The sequence below is a fragment of the Oryzias latipes genome, chromosome 4 (assembly GCF_053564925.1).
Source record: "Oryzias latipes strain Hd-rR chromosome 4, Olatipes_Hd-rR_3.1".
Taxonomy (NCBI): domain Eukaryota; kingdom Metazoa; phylum Chordata; class Actinopteri; order Beloniformes; family Adrianichthyidae; genus Oryzias; species Oryzias latipes.
The window spans coordinates 20,260,674-20,278,721 of NC_136240.1; the positions used below are offsets into that span (position 1 = coordinate 20,260,674).

The 18,048-nt window shown below is 41.0% G+C and overlaps 1 protein-coding gene across 1 annotated transcript; it reads left to right on the forward strand.

The window, feature by feature from the left end:
* Positions 1 to 3,221: 3,221 nt before the first annotated feature.
* On the forward strand, positions 3,222 to 18,048 carry LOC101170337 (uncharacterized). The gene is made up of 2 exons (XM_011474167.4): positions 3,222 to 3,491; positions 16,198 to 18,048. Exons 1-2 carry the CDS (start codon positions 3,320 to 3,322, stop codon positions 17,496 to 17,498), a joined length of 1,473 nt encoding a protein of 490 aa, XP_011472469.1. The 5' UTR covers positions 3,222 to 3,319; the 3' UTR covers positions 17,499 to 18,048.

Sequence of the window (18,048 nt, forward strand, 5' to 3'; positions counted from 1 at the left end):
GGGTTAGCTCTTAGCCTAGCCCGAAAGCTGCCTCTCAGGGGGGGAGAGGGGCGGTTGGTGAGTTGCCCTCTGGAAGTTTGATCTCTGGTGGAATGTCATCAGGGCAAAACAAGCAGCGAGTCTTTGAATTTCCAGTATTTTTTCCCCAAGCAAAGTAGTTCGTCTCGACTGTACTCAATCTGAGCATCCACAGAAATAACACAAAACAAAAATACGAACAAACGGACAAACACGATCAAAAATCCACGAAAAGATGAAAAGTGCCAAGCCACTGCGTGTGCTCGCGCTGCAATCTTATTTTTTTCCCACAAAATAATATCTCGCTCCCACAAAATAATTAATTTGTGCGAACAAAATAATTATTCACGTCATAAGTCATTCATAAAGATAAACATTATTATTTTCCTCGCACAAATAAATTATTTCGTTTGCACAAATTACTTATTTCGAGGGAAGGAAATATTATTTTGTGGGAGCGGAATATTTATTATTTTAAACATGTCAGTTTCTGGGCTCAGTAGCAAACAGTTTTCCAACAGATGTAATTCATTGTTTTAAAATGTGTTTAATAGGTTGGGATTTTTTAATTCAAAAACAACCACAAAAAATGTTTTAGATGCAAGAAATAATGTGCCATTGTCATCACAGGAACTTCAAGCTGCTTAGAGATGGTTTTATAGCCTTTACCTTTACGATGTTTGTCAATAATTTTGTTTCTATTGTCCCGGGACAATTCTCTCCTTCGCTTTCTGTTGTCCACCAAACAGCAGCGTGACTATTTGTCTACCCTTAAATAGGCAGGCAGACTGACTGATTTTGGGTTTGAAAAAAGCTGTGATGTCAATTAAAAGACATACCTGAGTTCATCATGGCCCCCTGGGCAATTAGTTCTGTCTTTTGTCCAGCCCTATTTCATTAGTTTGTTTTTTTAAATAATTCTGTTAATCAACAACTCAAAAATAATGGCTGATTTTATTATTTAATTTTCAATAAATTTTAATATATTGTTAATTTTGAACGTTTCAAGTCATTTCAGTGAGCATTGTGGGCTTTCTTTCTTTAACTAAGGGGTACCAACAATTTTCTCCACCACTTTAAACATTTTAAAATAATTTGTATTTTTTTAATTCAAAAACAACCACAAAAAAGGTTTTGCATGCAAGAAATAATGTGACTTGTGAAGATTTCTTTTAACATTTTTGCCAACAGGCCGAAATCCATTAATATGCAAATTCAATCATGTATGTAATGACCCTACTCAATGCAGGACCTGTAGCATGCAGGGTGCATTTTGTAAATGGATTGTCAGTCCTCCTGTTGGTGAAGAATTAAAGACATTTCTATTTCCAGTAGTCAAGTCAAGTAGTCAAGTCAAGTAACTTTATTTGTCAAGATCTACAATGTTGACACATACATAGAAATTGAAATTGCGCTTTCTCTTCATCTTCAGTTAAACGGGGAGACACCTTCAAATTGCACAATAAACAAACTATAAATAGAAGAGGCTTAAATATAAATATAAAAAATTAAAGTAAAAAAAATGAGGAGAGAATAAAGTGACTAGAGAATAAAGTGACTGAAGTATAGTTACTTAAATTTTTAATGGCAGTAGAGGACTGGTGGAAGGTGCAGACAGTGCTGATGAGGTAGGTGACGTATGTGTGTCAGGGATCAGCAGAGCAGGAGGGCAACAGGGCAGCAGGGGGGGAGGGGGGGCAGGGCTGGGAGAGAGTTCAGCTTCCTGACAGCCTGGAGGAGAAAACTGTCTCTGAGTCTGCTGGTCCTGGCCTGAAGACTGCGTAGTCTTCTCCCAGATGGAAGCAGACTGAAGGAGCTGTTGGATGGATGGGTGGGGTCAGCTGCAATGCAGAGGGCTTTTCGGGTCAGGCGGGTGTTGTAGATGTCCTGGAGGGAGGGGAGGGGGGCACCGATGATCCTCTCAGCTGCCCTCACGATGCGTTGGAGGGACTTCCGGCAGGACGCGTTGCAGGCGCCATACCACACCGTGATGCAGCTGGTGAGGATGCTCTCCACGGCACCTCTGTAGAACGTGTGCATGATGGGGGGAGGGACTTTTGCTCTCTTCAGTTTACGGAGGAAGTAGAGACGCTGCTGTGATTTCCCAGCTAGTGATGCGATTTTCTCGGACCAGGAGAGGTTTTCTGTGATGTGCACAGCCAGGAACTTAGTGCTGCTCACTCTTTCCACCGTAGTGTTGTTGATGGTCAGAGGAGCATGCTGAGTGTGCACTCTCCTGAAATCCACCACCATCTCCTTCGTCTTCTCCACGTTCAGGAGGAGATTATGGTCTCTGCACCAACCAGCCAGGTGGCTCACCTCACTCCTGTAGTTTGTCTCATCGCCGCTCCTGATGAGACCCACCACTGTGGTGTCGTCAACAAACTTAACGTAACTGTTGGAGCTGTGTGTCGGAGCGCAGTCGTGGGTCAGCAGGGTAAAGAGGAGGGGGCTCAGCACACATCCTTGGGGAGCCCCCGTGTTCATCATGATAGTACTGGATGTGTTGCTGCCGACTCGCACTGCTTGTGGTCTCCCCGTCAGGAAGTCTAGCAGCCAGTTGCACAGAGGTGTGTTGAGCCCCAGCTGAGCCAGTTTGTGAGTGAGCTGCTGGGGGATGATGGTGTTGAATGCTGAGCTGAAGTCAATGAACAGCATCCTGACATATGAGTCCTTAATCTCCAGGTGAGTGAGTGCGGAGTGAAGAGCAGTTGAGATGGCGTCCTCTGTTGAACGGTTGGACCGATAGGCAAACTGAAATGGGTCCAGGGAGGGGGGCAGGGCAGACTTGATGTGCCGCATGACTAGCCTTTCGAAGCTCTTCATGATGATGGGGGTCAGAGCAACCGGACGGTAGTCATTAAGGCAGGAGGGAGATGGCTTTTTTGGGACGGGTATGATGGTGGTCGCTTTGAAACATGTGGGGATGACAGCCTGACTCAGAGAGATGTTGAAGATGTCTGTGAAGACATCAGCCAGCTCACCCGCACAGTCTCTCAGCACCCGCCCAGTAATTCCTTAAGGAGGTGTGTTACAGCTGCACTTACTTGAGTGATAAAGATGCTGTTAAATAAATGGAATGTTTTGAGAGGTATGTGTGTAATAAAACGTGTGATAAAAATAACAATCATCGTTTTGTGACGTTGTGACATATTCCTCTCCACTAGGTGGCGGTAAATAGCCGTAACCTTATTTTCAAGCAACTATTTGGAAAATTGGTAGAAGAAGAAAAAGCTGCAGTCCATTCAGAGCATGTTTTCGTCACTTCGTCCACGTGAGTTTCTGTGCCGCTGCAGTAACAATGTCTTCAGATGAGTTTTCTAAAGACTTTATCGACGCCGTGTTAAGCGATGCTGCTGAAAAAATAATCAAACGCTTTGAAGAAACCAGCGTTCACTACGAGGAAGAGCTCCGTCGACAGAGCAGACTGCTGGAAGTCGTCCGTGATCCACAGACACAACCTCAAACTTTACGTGAGTTCATTTTTGCTTTCATAACGATGGAGTATTAGAATCACCATAGAAATTAAATTAAGATACGAGACGTAATTTACAAGGGAAAATTAGCTATGTGACTAAAAATTTTAAAATTCATTGGACTTTCCCGACTAAATTAACACAAAACAATAACTCCCCACACTTTAATTAAAAGCGGAAGTATATGCAACGGAAGTGCTTTTATTCAGAAATTTCCACTGCCTAAAACATCAGTAATCACGTCTCAATGCATGGTTCATAAAATCCGTTCAAAGATTATTCTGCAGCAAATCTGCTGCTTTGTCTGAGAGCCGTCTGGGTGACAGCTGCTTCTGTGTCTATGTGACCCACTTTAAATAGGGACGAGACTACATTTTTAATGGATTTACCTGATTCTTATGTCATTGGAAGGGGCTTAAAGGCTTTCCAATGACATAAAGATCATCCAGATAGCTCAAAGAATGAAAAAGTTATGCCACTTTAAAGTGTGCAAATTTGGTCCGATGAATCTTCTCCAATTAAACAGCAAAGTTGGACAATTCAGGTGACCAAAAACAAGGACGAGAGGGTTCAAAGTGTCATAACTTTCTTTTTGTTTGTCCGATTCAAGAAAGGGAGGCATCATCACAAAGCTAATGAAAAGAACTACAAATCTTCTGTAAAATCTATATTTATTTCCATATGATCACATAATCATAACTTTTCTTATGTTTTTTTTTTAACTTGTCCTGTCCAACGGCTGGGCAAACAGATGAGAGCTGAAGGCTTCTTGTGTTGGATATATTTTACTTTAACAACAGGGGTTATGAATCTTCTGACACACCAGAGGTATGTCTGAATAAACCCCTTTTGTAATCGAGGACAAACTTTATTCTTTTTTATCAAATTTGAAAATCTTTGTTTTGGACCGGACGAAAGGGGGAGGAAGAGAGAGGGATGGTATCTTCAGTTTGACCTAAATCAAGTACAGGACCACGGAATCTGGAATTAAGAGGAATAAATTGGAAAAAAAAAATGTGTAAAACATGCCCATTCCTCAATGGTGGAGCATCTGCGATGTTGCCACCCGGCACTTGCCACCTATTTCAGCAGTAAATGCAACTGGTACCCCAGGCTTCAGTGAAACCTTCTTTGGAGCCATGTTGTAAAAATCTGAAAGCACAGAAAATATAAAATATGCACAACCAAGTGGCAGATCCAATTTTAAACAAAAATCAAATGTGAAAACACAGGATGTTAAAAAGTAAAAAGTGTTTACAGTCTGAAGAAATATAAAAATCATGAATAAAAATACTATAAAATATTTTTTTAAGTTCTTGATTAGTGTTAATTTAAGAAAAAAAAAACGTTTAAAAAGCATTTAGTTACATGTCCTCCTGGATGTTTGTAAACAATGGTAGCAGCCAATCGGCTAGCTAGAAACCGACCACGTGACCGCGAGGCTGGGCTCCAATCTAATGTTTGAAGGCCTAAAAACGATCGACAAAAATCTCAGTAATCCAACGATCAAATAACATTTAACTGTTGTTGATTCGTAAAAATAAGTCTTGCAAGTCATTTCGAGCTGATTTTATATGATGTTTATAGACAATAAAAAAATCACGAAAGAGTATTGTAAGCCCTTTAAACAAAATACTTTTCCATCATGGCGGAGCCGGCGGACATTCACAAGGCGGACGGCGTGATTAAAAAAGGTATCGCAGAGATTGTATGGACGTCAAAGACAAATATGTCGACTATGTTTTCAAAAGATTTGCCCAACTTTAGGCAACCTCCCGATTAAGTACTTTTAGTTAGAAGAGAGACTGGTTGCCGCAACTGCGCGCCCAGTCAAACTCGCTGTTGTGGCATTGAGTTCCGCCGGAAGCGCTGCGCACAGTCGCCTCCCTACAAAGCCTCACTGTCTGGCAAAAACCCCATAGGGGAAAATAAAAACAAAAATAATATAATTCAACCCTTTTTATTTTTATCCTTTTTCTATGAAAATAAGAAATTTCGGTTCGTTACAGTTTGAAAGATATTCACAGATTCAGACTTCCAGCCTCAATGACTCTTCTGATAAACGGTTAAATGCGACAGCAAGCATCTCAGTTATGTTACATTAACACATAGAGTGAAGTAAAAATCTATTTCTAAAAAAAAAAAGTTTTTTCTGCCTTTTTTATGACAAGTCTTCTCTTCCAGACGGCTGCCAAGGGACCGTCACCAAAGTGCACTCTGAGCAAAGACCATTCTGTAAAAATCAATAATCTCTCAAAAACAAATAAATGTTAGAGTATGTCAGAACATTACTTTGTTAGCTTCAGTATCGTTAGAGCTGTTAAACATTTTTGATCAAATATGATCCACATTTAAATAAAATAAATCTAAAAAAATAAACAAAGCGAAGTTATGACATAATCTTTGTTGTAGTAGGACAATAGGGTCATGATTAGTCAGTGTAGAATAATTGGTGACAAGAGCTTCAGTACCTTCATCGCTAGTGAGACCCTTTTTTTATGATTCATATCTCTATTAAAATGTGAAAAAAAATTAAACAATAAATAAAGATGGACTTTCTCCCAAAATATTGATTGTAGCATGAAAATGCTGATGAGTCTTCATCAGTCTTCTTCAGTACCAGTTCATATAAATGTACACATATATTCATTTTTGAGAGAGATTATTTATTTATTTACAGAATGGTCTTTTGCTTAGAGTTTGATCGATTCGGCAAATTATTGCGATAGTTCATTTGGCAATACTTCAAAATGCTGTCAGGACAATATTGATTAAATTATTTCTGAGCGTCCTTCAGTGTCTGACTCTTGTTGTCCACTTCACCCTCCAACCGCTAGTTGGCAGCAGAGCACACAGAGCCTCTTTGAGCTGCACCACACCACACAAGACAACAGGAAGACTGCAGCCAGAGGCAGCTTGTTCTGTTGTTGTGAGACATGAACTACTTCGTTTTTACTTGGGATGGATACCAAACAGTAACTCTGAGCCATGTTGCTACCAGCAACATATAAAAACGAGGATTGTGGTGCTTTTTAGCGGCTCAGATAAATACGAGAGAAGCATGGCAGCGGCTAATAGGCTAATGCGCTTAGCATCGGCTAAAATGCTTTCGGCAAAGCGGGCTTAAGTTCTGCAGAACCTCCCAGCAATAGATTCTAGTTTGGCGACCTGATGGATCAGGGGGATCTGTAAAGCGCTCTGAAAAAAAAGGCAGACGTGGCGAGGAGCGTTACCAGTTGTGTGAGAAGCGTGGCTGTTAAAGTGCAGCAGTCAGAGGCAGAGCAGACTGATATTATGTAAACAAAGCACCTTCTTTGTCACATTAAAGCAACTTTCCTTCATTCTGTCATGCTGCCTCATCATCACCCTTTGTTGTTTCTGGAAAGAGTCTGTGTCCCCCCCCCCCTTCCTTTATTTTTAAAGCATTCAGCTTCCTTAACCGTTTAAAAGTAATGGAGAAGCTATATTTAGCAATGTTGGAAATAAACAGCATTTTATTTCCCAAATAGAAACTTATTGGTTAAGGCACATTCATTCTTTGTTTTTTCTTATACTGAAAAATATTTAGTTGTGGAAATCAGACAATGTTGACTGTTCCCTTTCTATATTTTAACTCACCAAAATAAAAGCACTATGAATTTGCTCTGGTAAACAACTTATTTATGAGATACAGTTGCTGTGCTTAACATTATGATCATTAAATAAACTGAATTTGACCATTTTATTACATTTGCATGCATAACGTTTGCATGTTCTCCCCGAACATGCGTGGGTTCTCTCCGGGATCTCCGGCTTCCTCCCACTGTCCAAAAACACGCTTCAGAGGTTAATTGGCAACTAAATTGTCCATAGGTGTGAGTGTGAATGAATAAATGGGTGTGTGATTTTGGACATTCTACCCTGTGACAGACTGGCGACCTGTCCAGGCCATCCCCTGCCTTCGCCCACAAGTGGCTGGGATAGGCTCCGGCAGCCCCATGACCCCGAAAGGGACAAAACGGAATGAATTTGACCATTTTATTACAGTGTAAGACATTGAAATTCATGTAGAGTTTTTTTTAGAGTCATATTTTTTAAAAAAAAGAGTAAATATGTTTCAGTAAAATATCGGGATACGTATCGTATCGCCAGACTCTTGCCAATACACACCCCTAGAGCAGGCAGGAGGAAGAAAGCAGCGTGAGCACGTGGAGGCGGGGTGTCTGCAGCTGTGAACCATTTACATTTGCGTCAGAGCGCCCCCTACTATCCTGTCAGTTGCTGCTACGATGTCCGTATGTTTCCGCTATCTGTGTTGAACAGGTAGAGAGGCGGGGGCGGGGCTTAGACTCACCGCTTATGATTCCAGACCCGCAACAAACTATCAGCTGCTTCCTAATAAAAAATAGTTGTCATCCTTAAAATTCATATAATTTATCGGGTTTATAGAAACAACATTGGATCTAAAGAAAATAAATAAATAGAATGGAGTCTGCATCAAAGTGAATGTGTTTCCATCATGTCATTCATCTTAACTCTGAGTGTTTGACAGAAGGAAGTCTATTTAAGGTTGTGGGAAATGGACAAAAGATCAAAGGAAACGCAATGCTCATAAAGAATAAAAATAATTAAATAAATATCCAGACACTATTTTGAATCAATACAAGTATTGCCAAATGAACTATCAGGATATATCGGCAAAAACATTTTTCTAACACACCTAGTGTTGCGGCTCCCTGTGCTTTCATCTCAGTGGGAAACTGATCCAAATGGTTCTTTGAGAGGTAAAGGTTGCCGACCCCTGCCCTACCCAAAAGTAAGACGATTCGATCTCTGAGGCACAGCCTTTCGCTCCTTGCTGGTGTCCCGCATTTCATGAGGTCAACCTAGAGCCAACCTCAGCCTTTGAGTTTCACCCACAAAAACAAACAACATCCCAACTTTTGCAATGATGGATGTGCATATTGTGAATTCGTACAAAAGTGTTTAGCCGATAACAGCTAGCTCTGCATAGAAAGTTGGTGTGTGTGGGTGTTAACCTGGGGGGCGGAGCTGGCAGCGCAATTTCTTGCTGGAAGGGGCTGTTCCTCAATTTCATTTGTATGAATGTGAGAACCCGCTCGTTTTTGTGGATTGGGAGGGGCTGGTGCTCAGAGTGCAGGTTTTTTGTGGAAAACTCAGAAATTCGTTAATGGATAGAAATACCACTTTGGGGTTGGTTTTCTGTGTAAAATTAACATAATTTACTTAATTTCCTGAGGAAAATAAGAGGGGGGGGGGGGGGGGCAGCATAGCTGCCAGCAACAGAGAGGGGCTGAACAAACTGATCGTCTGGCTCTGTAATCGGGTGAAAAATTAAAATGGACACTGTAGAAGCAGTGATCCAGAAAAGGACTTTGAATAAACTAGTATTCTTTGTGGATAATCCTGAACAACCTTTTCATCCTGTACTTAACGCCAGTGGAGATCCCTTTCTGATTTAGTTGGTTTGCCCACTTAAAAAGACATTATCATTCTATACTTTTGATGGTAGATGTATTCTAACATGGAGAGACAGAATATCAAAACAGCAATCCAGAAAATAACTTTAAAGAATTTATTTTAAAATTATTGATGGAAATAAGTATTTGATCCCCACTGAAGAGGATTAGGGCCATGGACAGAGAAAAAAAAGGGCATAGAAAATTCTGACTTTATTCTCAGAATTCTGACTTTGATCTCAGAATTCTGACTTTGATCTCAGAATTCTGACTTTAATCTTAGAATTCTGACTTTAATCTCAGAACTACGGAGGCCTGTAAGCCACTTCCTTCAGTTAGCTTTAGCAGCACTGTGGAGTCATACATGCTGAGTGGAACTAACGAAAATGTCCTATTTAAGTTTCTTGTTGCGTGCTGACGTTTACCAGGAGGCCCTGTGTTAACAGCACAACAGAAGGTGAGTAAAAAAAAGATTTATTTTGAATTTTTTAATGAAACAGCGACACACTTATGCTAGCATTTTGTAACTGTAAAACGTCTTTTAAAACGTACATATGCTGTTGAAATATCAACATCTATGACAAACAGTCTCACGGATGCAGTTTTGTTGTTTGCATTCAACTACCTGATCATCTCATTTCTGGAGATTTAAAGAGGTTTTACGTTCTGAAAATACTACCGGACTTTAAATATATCGGACAGATTGTTGTGTTGGGTGAATAATAAAAAAGTATGGGTGACTGTACAATGGCCACCGATCTTTATTTTGACTTTATTACAATATTTAGCTCTCAGGCGTCCTGTCACGTCATTTTATATCTTTTTTATCGTCTTATTGGCCGGCATGCAGGACGGTGCCCCGTTTAATAAGTAACTATTTTCATGACATTTAATACCATACCACGCAGATTTGCTTCCTTTACATTTGCGTGAGAGTGTAAAGGAGGCGCAGGTTACTGAAGTCACATGACACGTCGGAGTCATGTGACTGGATACGCAATCCAAGGCAACCGTCATCTCTTCCTCGAAGAGTACAGACAGAAAAAAACAGCCATATGTTGATTATTTTTAACAACCACATTAGCGAAGCTAACATCACGTCTGTCAATTCTGCTACAATGTTTACAGAGAATATGCTTTAATTTTTTGGCAGGTGTAGTTTTGAGAGTTAGGGACAGTTTCAATGTGACGTCATCAGGTAGTTCTCCAAAATAAATCTGATAATTGGCTCAATGTAGACCAGGGTTTTCAAAGGCCGCATTTACACTGCAAGGTTCAAGTGACCCAATTCCGATTTTTTTCCTCTCATGTGGCACAGATCGGATATAATCGGTGAATGTGTAAGCAGGACAAAAGCGCATGTATTCCGATTTTCTCAGATCGGATACAGGCCTCTCTCATATGTGGAAATAAATCGGAAACGAATCGAATACGTGCATTTGCGTGCACCATGTAAGCAGACAAATCAGATATTCCCAAGTAAATGCAAGTCGTACCTCAGTGACGTCAATTCAGGACACCACCAACTGAGATCACATGACTCATTAAAGTGCTTTTGTGCGCTGATTTTGCTGTCAGCATGTTACCTTTCAGCCTCAGGCTTCAGACCGTAGTCGGAAACCGCTGTTATGTCCGGTCCGGACGCAAACGGTAACTAATAAAGCGGGACACCATTGCTATGGAACAGGCTAGAAGCCGTTTATTTCTTTGGGGGGCGTGTATGATAAGGACCGTGTGTGTGTGTGCACGTGCGCGCGTGTGCGTTTGTGTGTAAGGAGAGGAGAGCGGGTGCGAAGCGGGGGAGTGTCGGAGAACCGTAAATTAAAAATAAGGTGTCTCCCCCAAACGTTTTGGAGTCTTTCTTTAACCCACTCTGGAGGCTGAGGGTTCAGAACGGAAAAGTGAACCCCGAGGAAATCTCCCGTGCGTTTCTGACTACGGTCGGAAAAGAGAAGTCATCGTGCAGGAAAGGTTCAACACTTGGATCAAACAGTTAGTACAGCACGTCTGCAAACACTTCCTCATTCAAAACTCAGAGAGAGCACATGAGCCGGCCGAGCAGCCCCCCTTTTTCCTCTCCAGCGTATCCCCTCTCCTGCCTCATCCTGACCTGGGGCGCCCAAGGCAAGGCCTCCTTCCGTCGCTGCCTCTATGACAACAGCAGTCACTAAAGTCTGAAGGAGGTCCGCGGAAGGCGGAAATGCTGCTACGTAGTCTTCGGAACGTCTACGTTTGATAGTTTCAGCATTGTTTAGTGTAAATGCAAAAATCGGATACGGGTCACTTTTAAAAGATGATGTAAGCGGGTCGTCAAAAAAATCGGATATAGTCAGAAAATCGGATATGGGCATCAAGACCTGCAGTGTAAATGCGGCCAAAGAATGCATTTTCACAGTCTATTTGGAAGCACCTGATTTCTCCCAGGTGTCAAATGTTGTCAAAGGTTTGCACACAGCAATATGGAAGCTCCATGTTGGTGAAAGTTCTCATTTATCCGGGTGATGTCTTGAAATTGAGTCTTGGCATCTGGATTTCAAATCTTTGTTGAGAAAAAAAAAGATGGAACACCACATGCCAAGAATTAATTTTAAGACAAAGAAGATGGTTATTTTCTTATATTTTTACTGTGACAACAAGTAAAACTCATTTACTTTTTAAAAATTATTATTATTAATTTTTTTTATGCAGATTGACCTTGATGTCATCGCTTTGGAGGATGATGCAGCTCTGGGACAGAGACAACACACACAATCACCATTCACACACTTTACATTAATCAACTATAATGATACAAGTTTTTTGGAGTGATGGAAGAAGCTGCAGAAAACCCTCTCTGCATGCAGGTGAACATGCTAACTTCACACAGAAAGGACCCTTTTGGGATTTGAACCAGAGCCCTCTTGCTATGAGGCACATCTGCTAACCAGTCATTGTGCAGCTGTGACAAGTATATTTTGAAAATAAGACCATTCTAAGTTGGAAGCAGTTATTAGAAACAATATTAATTTGAGTTAATTGTTTCAAGCATGGTCAAATGGAACATGGTTCCTTCAACAAAGGAACAGCACATATATAAAGAATAGAGCTGTGTCGAATTTCTCATCACCGCGATGATGAACCAACAGGGGGCGTGGTGTCGCGGTTAACCGCAGCCCCCCCCCAAAAAAAATCCCCCCGCGGCCGCATCGGAAATACATACAATTACTTTGTCACCTTTCCGGTAGCCGTGAAGCCTGACACCCGTGAAGAACGCGGGGCAGGAGGCTCCGTCTTTGTTTATACAGACACGTAACGTTACGCTGCAAAAAATAGTTCACAGACAAAACATGTAGTGATTTTCATGGAAATCTAACAGCGCGCGTTCATGTTTGGTGTTACGGAGTGAAGGAGGACAGTAATACCCCCCCTCCCTCCAACACAAAATCCTCCGGTGGGCGGCCGTGTCGCGCACTTAAGAACGCACGCAGCTTGTAACGGAAATGAATACAATGGAAATGAACAATTAGAAAGCAGTAAATTTGTCGTATTTCCTTGCGAGACGGAAACTTCTGTTGTAGAATAAGGATGTGTGCTTCTGAAAGCGCGCGCCTGTTTGTGTAACTGTAAAGGGAGCCGGCGTGCCACGTGCAACCAGTAGCGGTTTTAGGCACGGGCCATACGGGCAATCGCCCGGGGCGGAAAAATGACGGAGGGGCGGCGCCAGCGGCTCAGCTCTTGTAAAATACTTTATGCATCACTATTGGTTTACTTATATCACAGAGTTTGTAACAGCCTGAAACCTGGCGGCGCCCCCGCCCCGCAGCTGCGCTCCCTCCTGTCTTTGAGAAGTAGACGCAAATGTGTGTGAGAAGGAGTAGGGAGGGGGCGCGGGGTGAAGAAGGAGAAGGGAGGGGGCGCGGGGTGAAGGGTGCAGGCTGAAGGCCCGTACACACCGGGACGAATATTCGCCAGGCGTTATTCGCCAGCGTTTTTCGCCACGTTTTTTGTGTTCACACCCAGGCGATTTTCTCTGACGGTGAGCCGAGCGAACATGCAATTTCATTCCCTGACATTAGATGGCGCTTAATGTAAACAGAAATACTCCTGTACACAAGGTGGCGCTGCGCAACTTTACGCTTCTTAAAGTCGCTTTTCACTCAGAAGAAGATAGCAAGTATTTACGCGCTTGTCAGAATAATACAAAGAAAACATGAATATTTCAAGCATCAGTAGCTCCAACTGGTACTTGGTAAGGGGATATTTAAGAATGTCCGTCATTATTTCTTTGCGGCAGTGTTGACGCTACTTGGCGTCTATCTTCTTCGCTGGTATGTGTGCTCAGCAAGGCAGTTTTGTGTTTGAGCGCCCCCAAGTTGTGTTTTACTGTAACTTCAGAAGCTCCAGACACGTGTGCAAAAGCGCCATTCTCATTGGTCGAATAGATTTCGACGCGATGCGTCGAAAAAAAAAACGAACCCGAGGCGTTTTTTTTTTTTTTTTTTTGACGCTTTGTCGCGTGGCGTTTTTTCACGTCGGTGTGCACACTCTCATTGGTGCCCTTTGTTTAGTCACGAGGCGTTAAACGTCGGCGAAAATCGCCGGCGAAATTCGTCCCGGCCGCGGCTCAGTGCTTGATGAAAAAATAAAAATAAAAATTGCGGCTCTATGTAGCGAATTGGCGCCCCTGGGTGCAGCTGCACGCGCTCCTTCTGGAAATGTTTGACGAACGGGGGGGGCTGCGGGTATAAAAAAGGTATAAAAAAAATCATGCTTTTTTGGTTAGTTTTGTGTGAAATGCCCAAATAAAAAATGGGAAAACAAAAAAAATTCTTCACTTAGATGACAGTTGGTTTAGTCGACAGACTTGATACCTATGTCAGGACATTTATGCTAAATGCAAAAACATCTGAAATATGGAGAAAAAAGGTCAAAGCTGGTGCCCAATTTAGAAAGAAAAGAGAAGAAGAGGAGAAAACAGACAAAGAAAAGGGTATTATTGCATAGCTAGATGCACGTTTTCTAAATTCGAATGCTACCTGCCCTACAACAACAACAACGTTGCAGAGGAAAAATCTCTTGTTTGGTCTATCATGACCAAAACTGAAGTAGGCCTAAATATTGCAAATAACGTCATTTTTAAGATATTTATTCTTAAATGTTTGCTCTGCCTTAACTTGTAACATTAGTTATGATTCGTGTGTCTGTCTGCTCTGCTGTAACACAAAGTTTTTGTTGTGTTTTTTTGTTGTATATTAGTTCATAATGTTAAATAAGCTGTGATGGTAGCATGCTGCTGCTGCTGCTGCTGCTGCTGCTGTTAGCTTTTCAAAACTCCAGTTGATCAAGTCATACCTGAGATCACTAATGTCTCAGGAGCAACTCACTAACCTGCTGTTGTTAGTATCAATCATTCAGGGGGGGAGCAGATTTCATATGATGACGTTATTGACAAGCTTGCATCAGGAAGGCCACAAAGGCTAGGTTTTAGTTAGTGTTTTCTGTTCTTAGTGCTGCAGTTACATTTATTCTAGTGTATTATTAGTGTGATTTGTAGTTTATAATATTTATTTCAGATTATTTGTGTTTATTAAATATTTCCTAACTGTATTTTCAGTTACAATAAATGGACAAAGTGACTCTATTGGGGGGGGGGAACCGCCACTTTCATACCCAGCATCTTGCTAATGTTTTTGTAGCACACTTCAGATTTGTGCAGGTCAACAATCCTATCTCTGAGGTCCTGAGAGAGTTCTTTGGTCTTACCAATGTTGGAGGGTTTGGAATCTGATTCTTTAAACAGGTGTCTCTCCTACAGGTGATTAGTTAGAACAGGTGTCTTCAATCAAGGTAACAAGTTGATTGGGAGTGTCTAACTGGTCTGTGAAAGCCAGAACTCCTAATGCTTAGTAGGGGATCAAATACTTATTTCTGTCAATGAAATACAAATGAATTAATATAAAATTTTAAAACTATATGCTGGATTTTTTTATTTGATATTTTGTTTCTCTATGTTAGAATATGTTTAACATTAATAATGTAGAATGATCATGTCTTTGTTAGTGGACAAACCAACTAAATCAGCAAGGTATCAAATACTTTTTACTCTGACTGTAGCCTTCTAGTCCTGATTCATGATTAATTTCAGAACGAGGCACGGTCAGTGATCCAATAAGCTTGAATCATAGGCTACTAATCAGCTCGAAACTAGGCGAATTGTTCAAGTGATTTGGAAAAGGTTACCAAATCCTACATTCAGCTCAGACACAGAGAACTATGAGACCAGGCTTGCCGCTTCTTATGAAGGAAGGGAGTGCACAGCTCCCATTGACTGTATAAATCAGGAGTCGGCAAGCCTAAATGTCCCAAGAGACATATTGGATTAAAAAAACAAATCCATCTGGAGCTACAAAAAGCTGAAAGCCTTAGAAGAAGGCAGTACAGGCTGTACATCCATATTAGCCTACTAACCACTCACAAAGCTGTTTTTTTGCGCTAGCAAAAAAAACAGTTTTTTTCCTGCACATCTGTTGCTCTGTGTGTGAGTGTTTGTAAGTTTGAGAATTTTCGATCTACTAATGCAAGCCAGCATTAGTAGGATAGTTTATCTTAGGAAGGAACTACTGATGCACAGAAAATATAAAAAACACCGGAATCTGTCATGTTATTCCATCGGAGCTTAGGCGGAAATACCGGGGATGCCGAGCTGGTCGTAAACACAAGGCGAAGCTGAAGGCTAAGGCGGGTAACTGGCAGCGTTTCAAACCATTCATCCCCTCCGTCATTATGGGAAACGTTACGCCCTGTCCAACAAGACAGACGAGCTTACTGGACTGATCAGGACACAACGCTGCTACATGGATGGCAGCCTCCTCATCTTCACCAAGACCTGGCTAACCAGCTATATGCCGGATCTTAACGTGGATCTTAACGTCAGAGAGCATAAAGATACAAAAACACCAAAGAGCCCTGAGAGAATGAGAAGGGAAATTTAGCAAGTAGTAAAACGAAAAATCCCCTGTAAAAAGCATGCTGTCAATTAAACTGCTATGGTAATACCGGGAGAGTTACCTGAAGACTCACATCTCTAATGGGTTTTGAACTTAAAATGATAAAACGATGTTATCAAAAAGTCCCTAAAATAAATATGGACCCATTGATCAATAGTTCTTTTTTAACCAAGTTGTGATGTTGCTAATGTTTAAAGCAGTCAAAATGACCTCCTTGGGTGTTCTTGTGTTGATTTGGTTTTGTGTTTGTCTCTGTAGTTCTACCCCAATATTATCTGAGGAACTTTCTGGTGAAAGAGGAGGATGCAGAACCTCCACAGATAAAAGAGCAACAGGAGGAGGATGAGGAGCAACTTCATCTGAAGCAGGAAAAGCATACCTTGATGGTGACTCCTACTTCTGAGGACAATGAGCATAATGAGGCCGATTTTCACTCTCAGCAGCTGCTCACTTGGAGCTTTGATGCAACTGATGGTCAGAGGCACGAAGGAAGAGAGCATGGAGAATCTAAACCAACTACAGATGGAGAGACAAACCCACTGAAAAGAGATGGGAGGAGCAGAAGTACTGTCAGAAATGTGGACAGCTGTCACAGATCAGATCAGTCTGACACTGAGTCAGAGAAAATGTTAGAAAAACATGCTGTTGAAAACAATTTAAAGGAAAAAAATCTGGAAGAAAATACAAGAATCATAACAGTAGAGAAACATTGTTGTAAAGAGTGTAGAAAATGTTTTACAAATGCCAAAAGTTTAAGGCATCACATGAAGATCCACACAGGAGAAAAGCCTTTTTCCTGTGAAGAATGTGGAAGAAGTTTTACTGATAAAAGCAGCCTCACTAAGCACAAACGAGTCCACACAGGAGAAAAGCCCTTTTCCTGTGAAGAATGTGGTAAAAGTTTTACGGAGAAAAGCAGCCTCACTAAGCACAAACGAGTCCACACAGGAGAAAAGCCTTTTTCCTGTGAAGAATGTGGTAAAAGTTTTACGGAGAAAAGCAGCCTCACTAAGCACAAACGAGTCCACACAGGAGAAAAGCCTTTTTCCTGTGAAGAATGTGGTAAAAGTTTTACGGAGAAAAGCAACCTCACTAAGCACAAACGAGTCCACACAGGAGAAAAGCCTTTTTCCTGTGAAAAATGTGGTAAAAGTTTCCCCCTGAGACAAACCTTAGATGTTCACATCAGAATACATACAGGAGAAAAGCCTTTTCTTTGTGCAGAATGTGGTAAAAGTTTTACGGAGAAAAGCAACCTCACTCAGCACAAACGTGTCCACACAGGAGAAAAGCCTTTTTCCTGTGAAAAATGTGGTAAAAGTTTCCCTCTGAGACAAACCTTAGATGTTCACATCAGAATACATACAGGAGAAAAGCCTTTTCTTTGTGAAGAATGTGGTAAAAGTTTTACGGAGAAAAGCAACCTCACTAAGCACAAACGAGTCCACACAGGAGAAAAGCCTTATTCCTGTGAAAAATGTGGTAAATGTTTTGCTCACAGACAATCTTTTGAGGTTCACATGAGAATACACACGGGAGAAAAGCCTTTTTTTTGGTAAAGAATGTGGTCTACGTTTTACTGAGAGAAGTAACTTCACTCAGCACAAATGAGTCCACAAGTGAAATGCCTTTTCCTGTAAAGAATGTGGGAGCAGCAGACCCTGTAATTTTGGGGCACGAGTCACATTTTTTTTGCATGGTTAATACTTGGTTGATATCAGTTTCCTGACACTCTTTTTAATTTACTTTTTAATTTTTTTTATAGTGAACATTTTTTTTCTTGTATTACAATTTTTCCTTTGCAGAATATTTAGTCTAATTGGGGTTAAAGTTCTTTACTTGAAATGGTGGATTTAATTTGAAAGCAAGTTGTAGTTTGATGTTCAATAGTGAGAAATTAAACAAGATGAGGGTAAAATATATTAATTTAAGAAAAACATTTTTTTTACCCATAATTCAAAGTAATGTGCAATTCTCAATTGACAGTTCAATTTGTAGTTCAATCTTATAATTTTCAAATGCCTTTTGCAATTGGCGATTCAATATGGGAAATTACAATTCAATGTTATACTTTAAATCAAATATTAAATAAAAAGAAAATCAATTGAA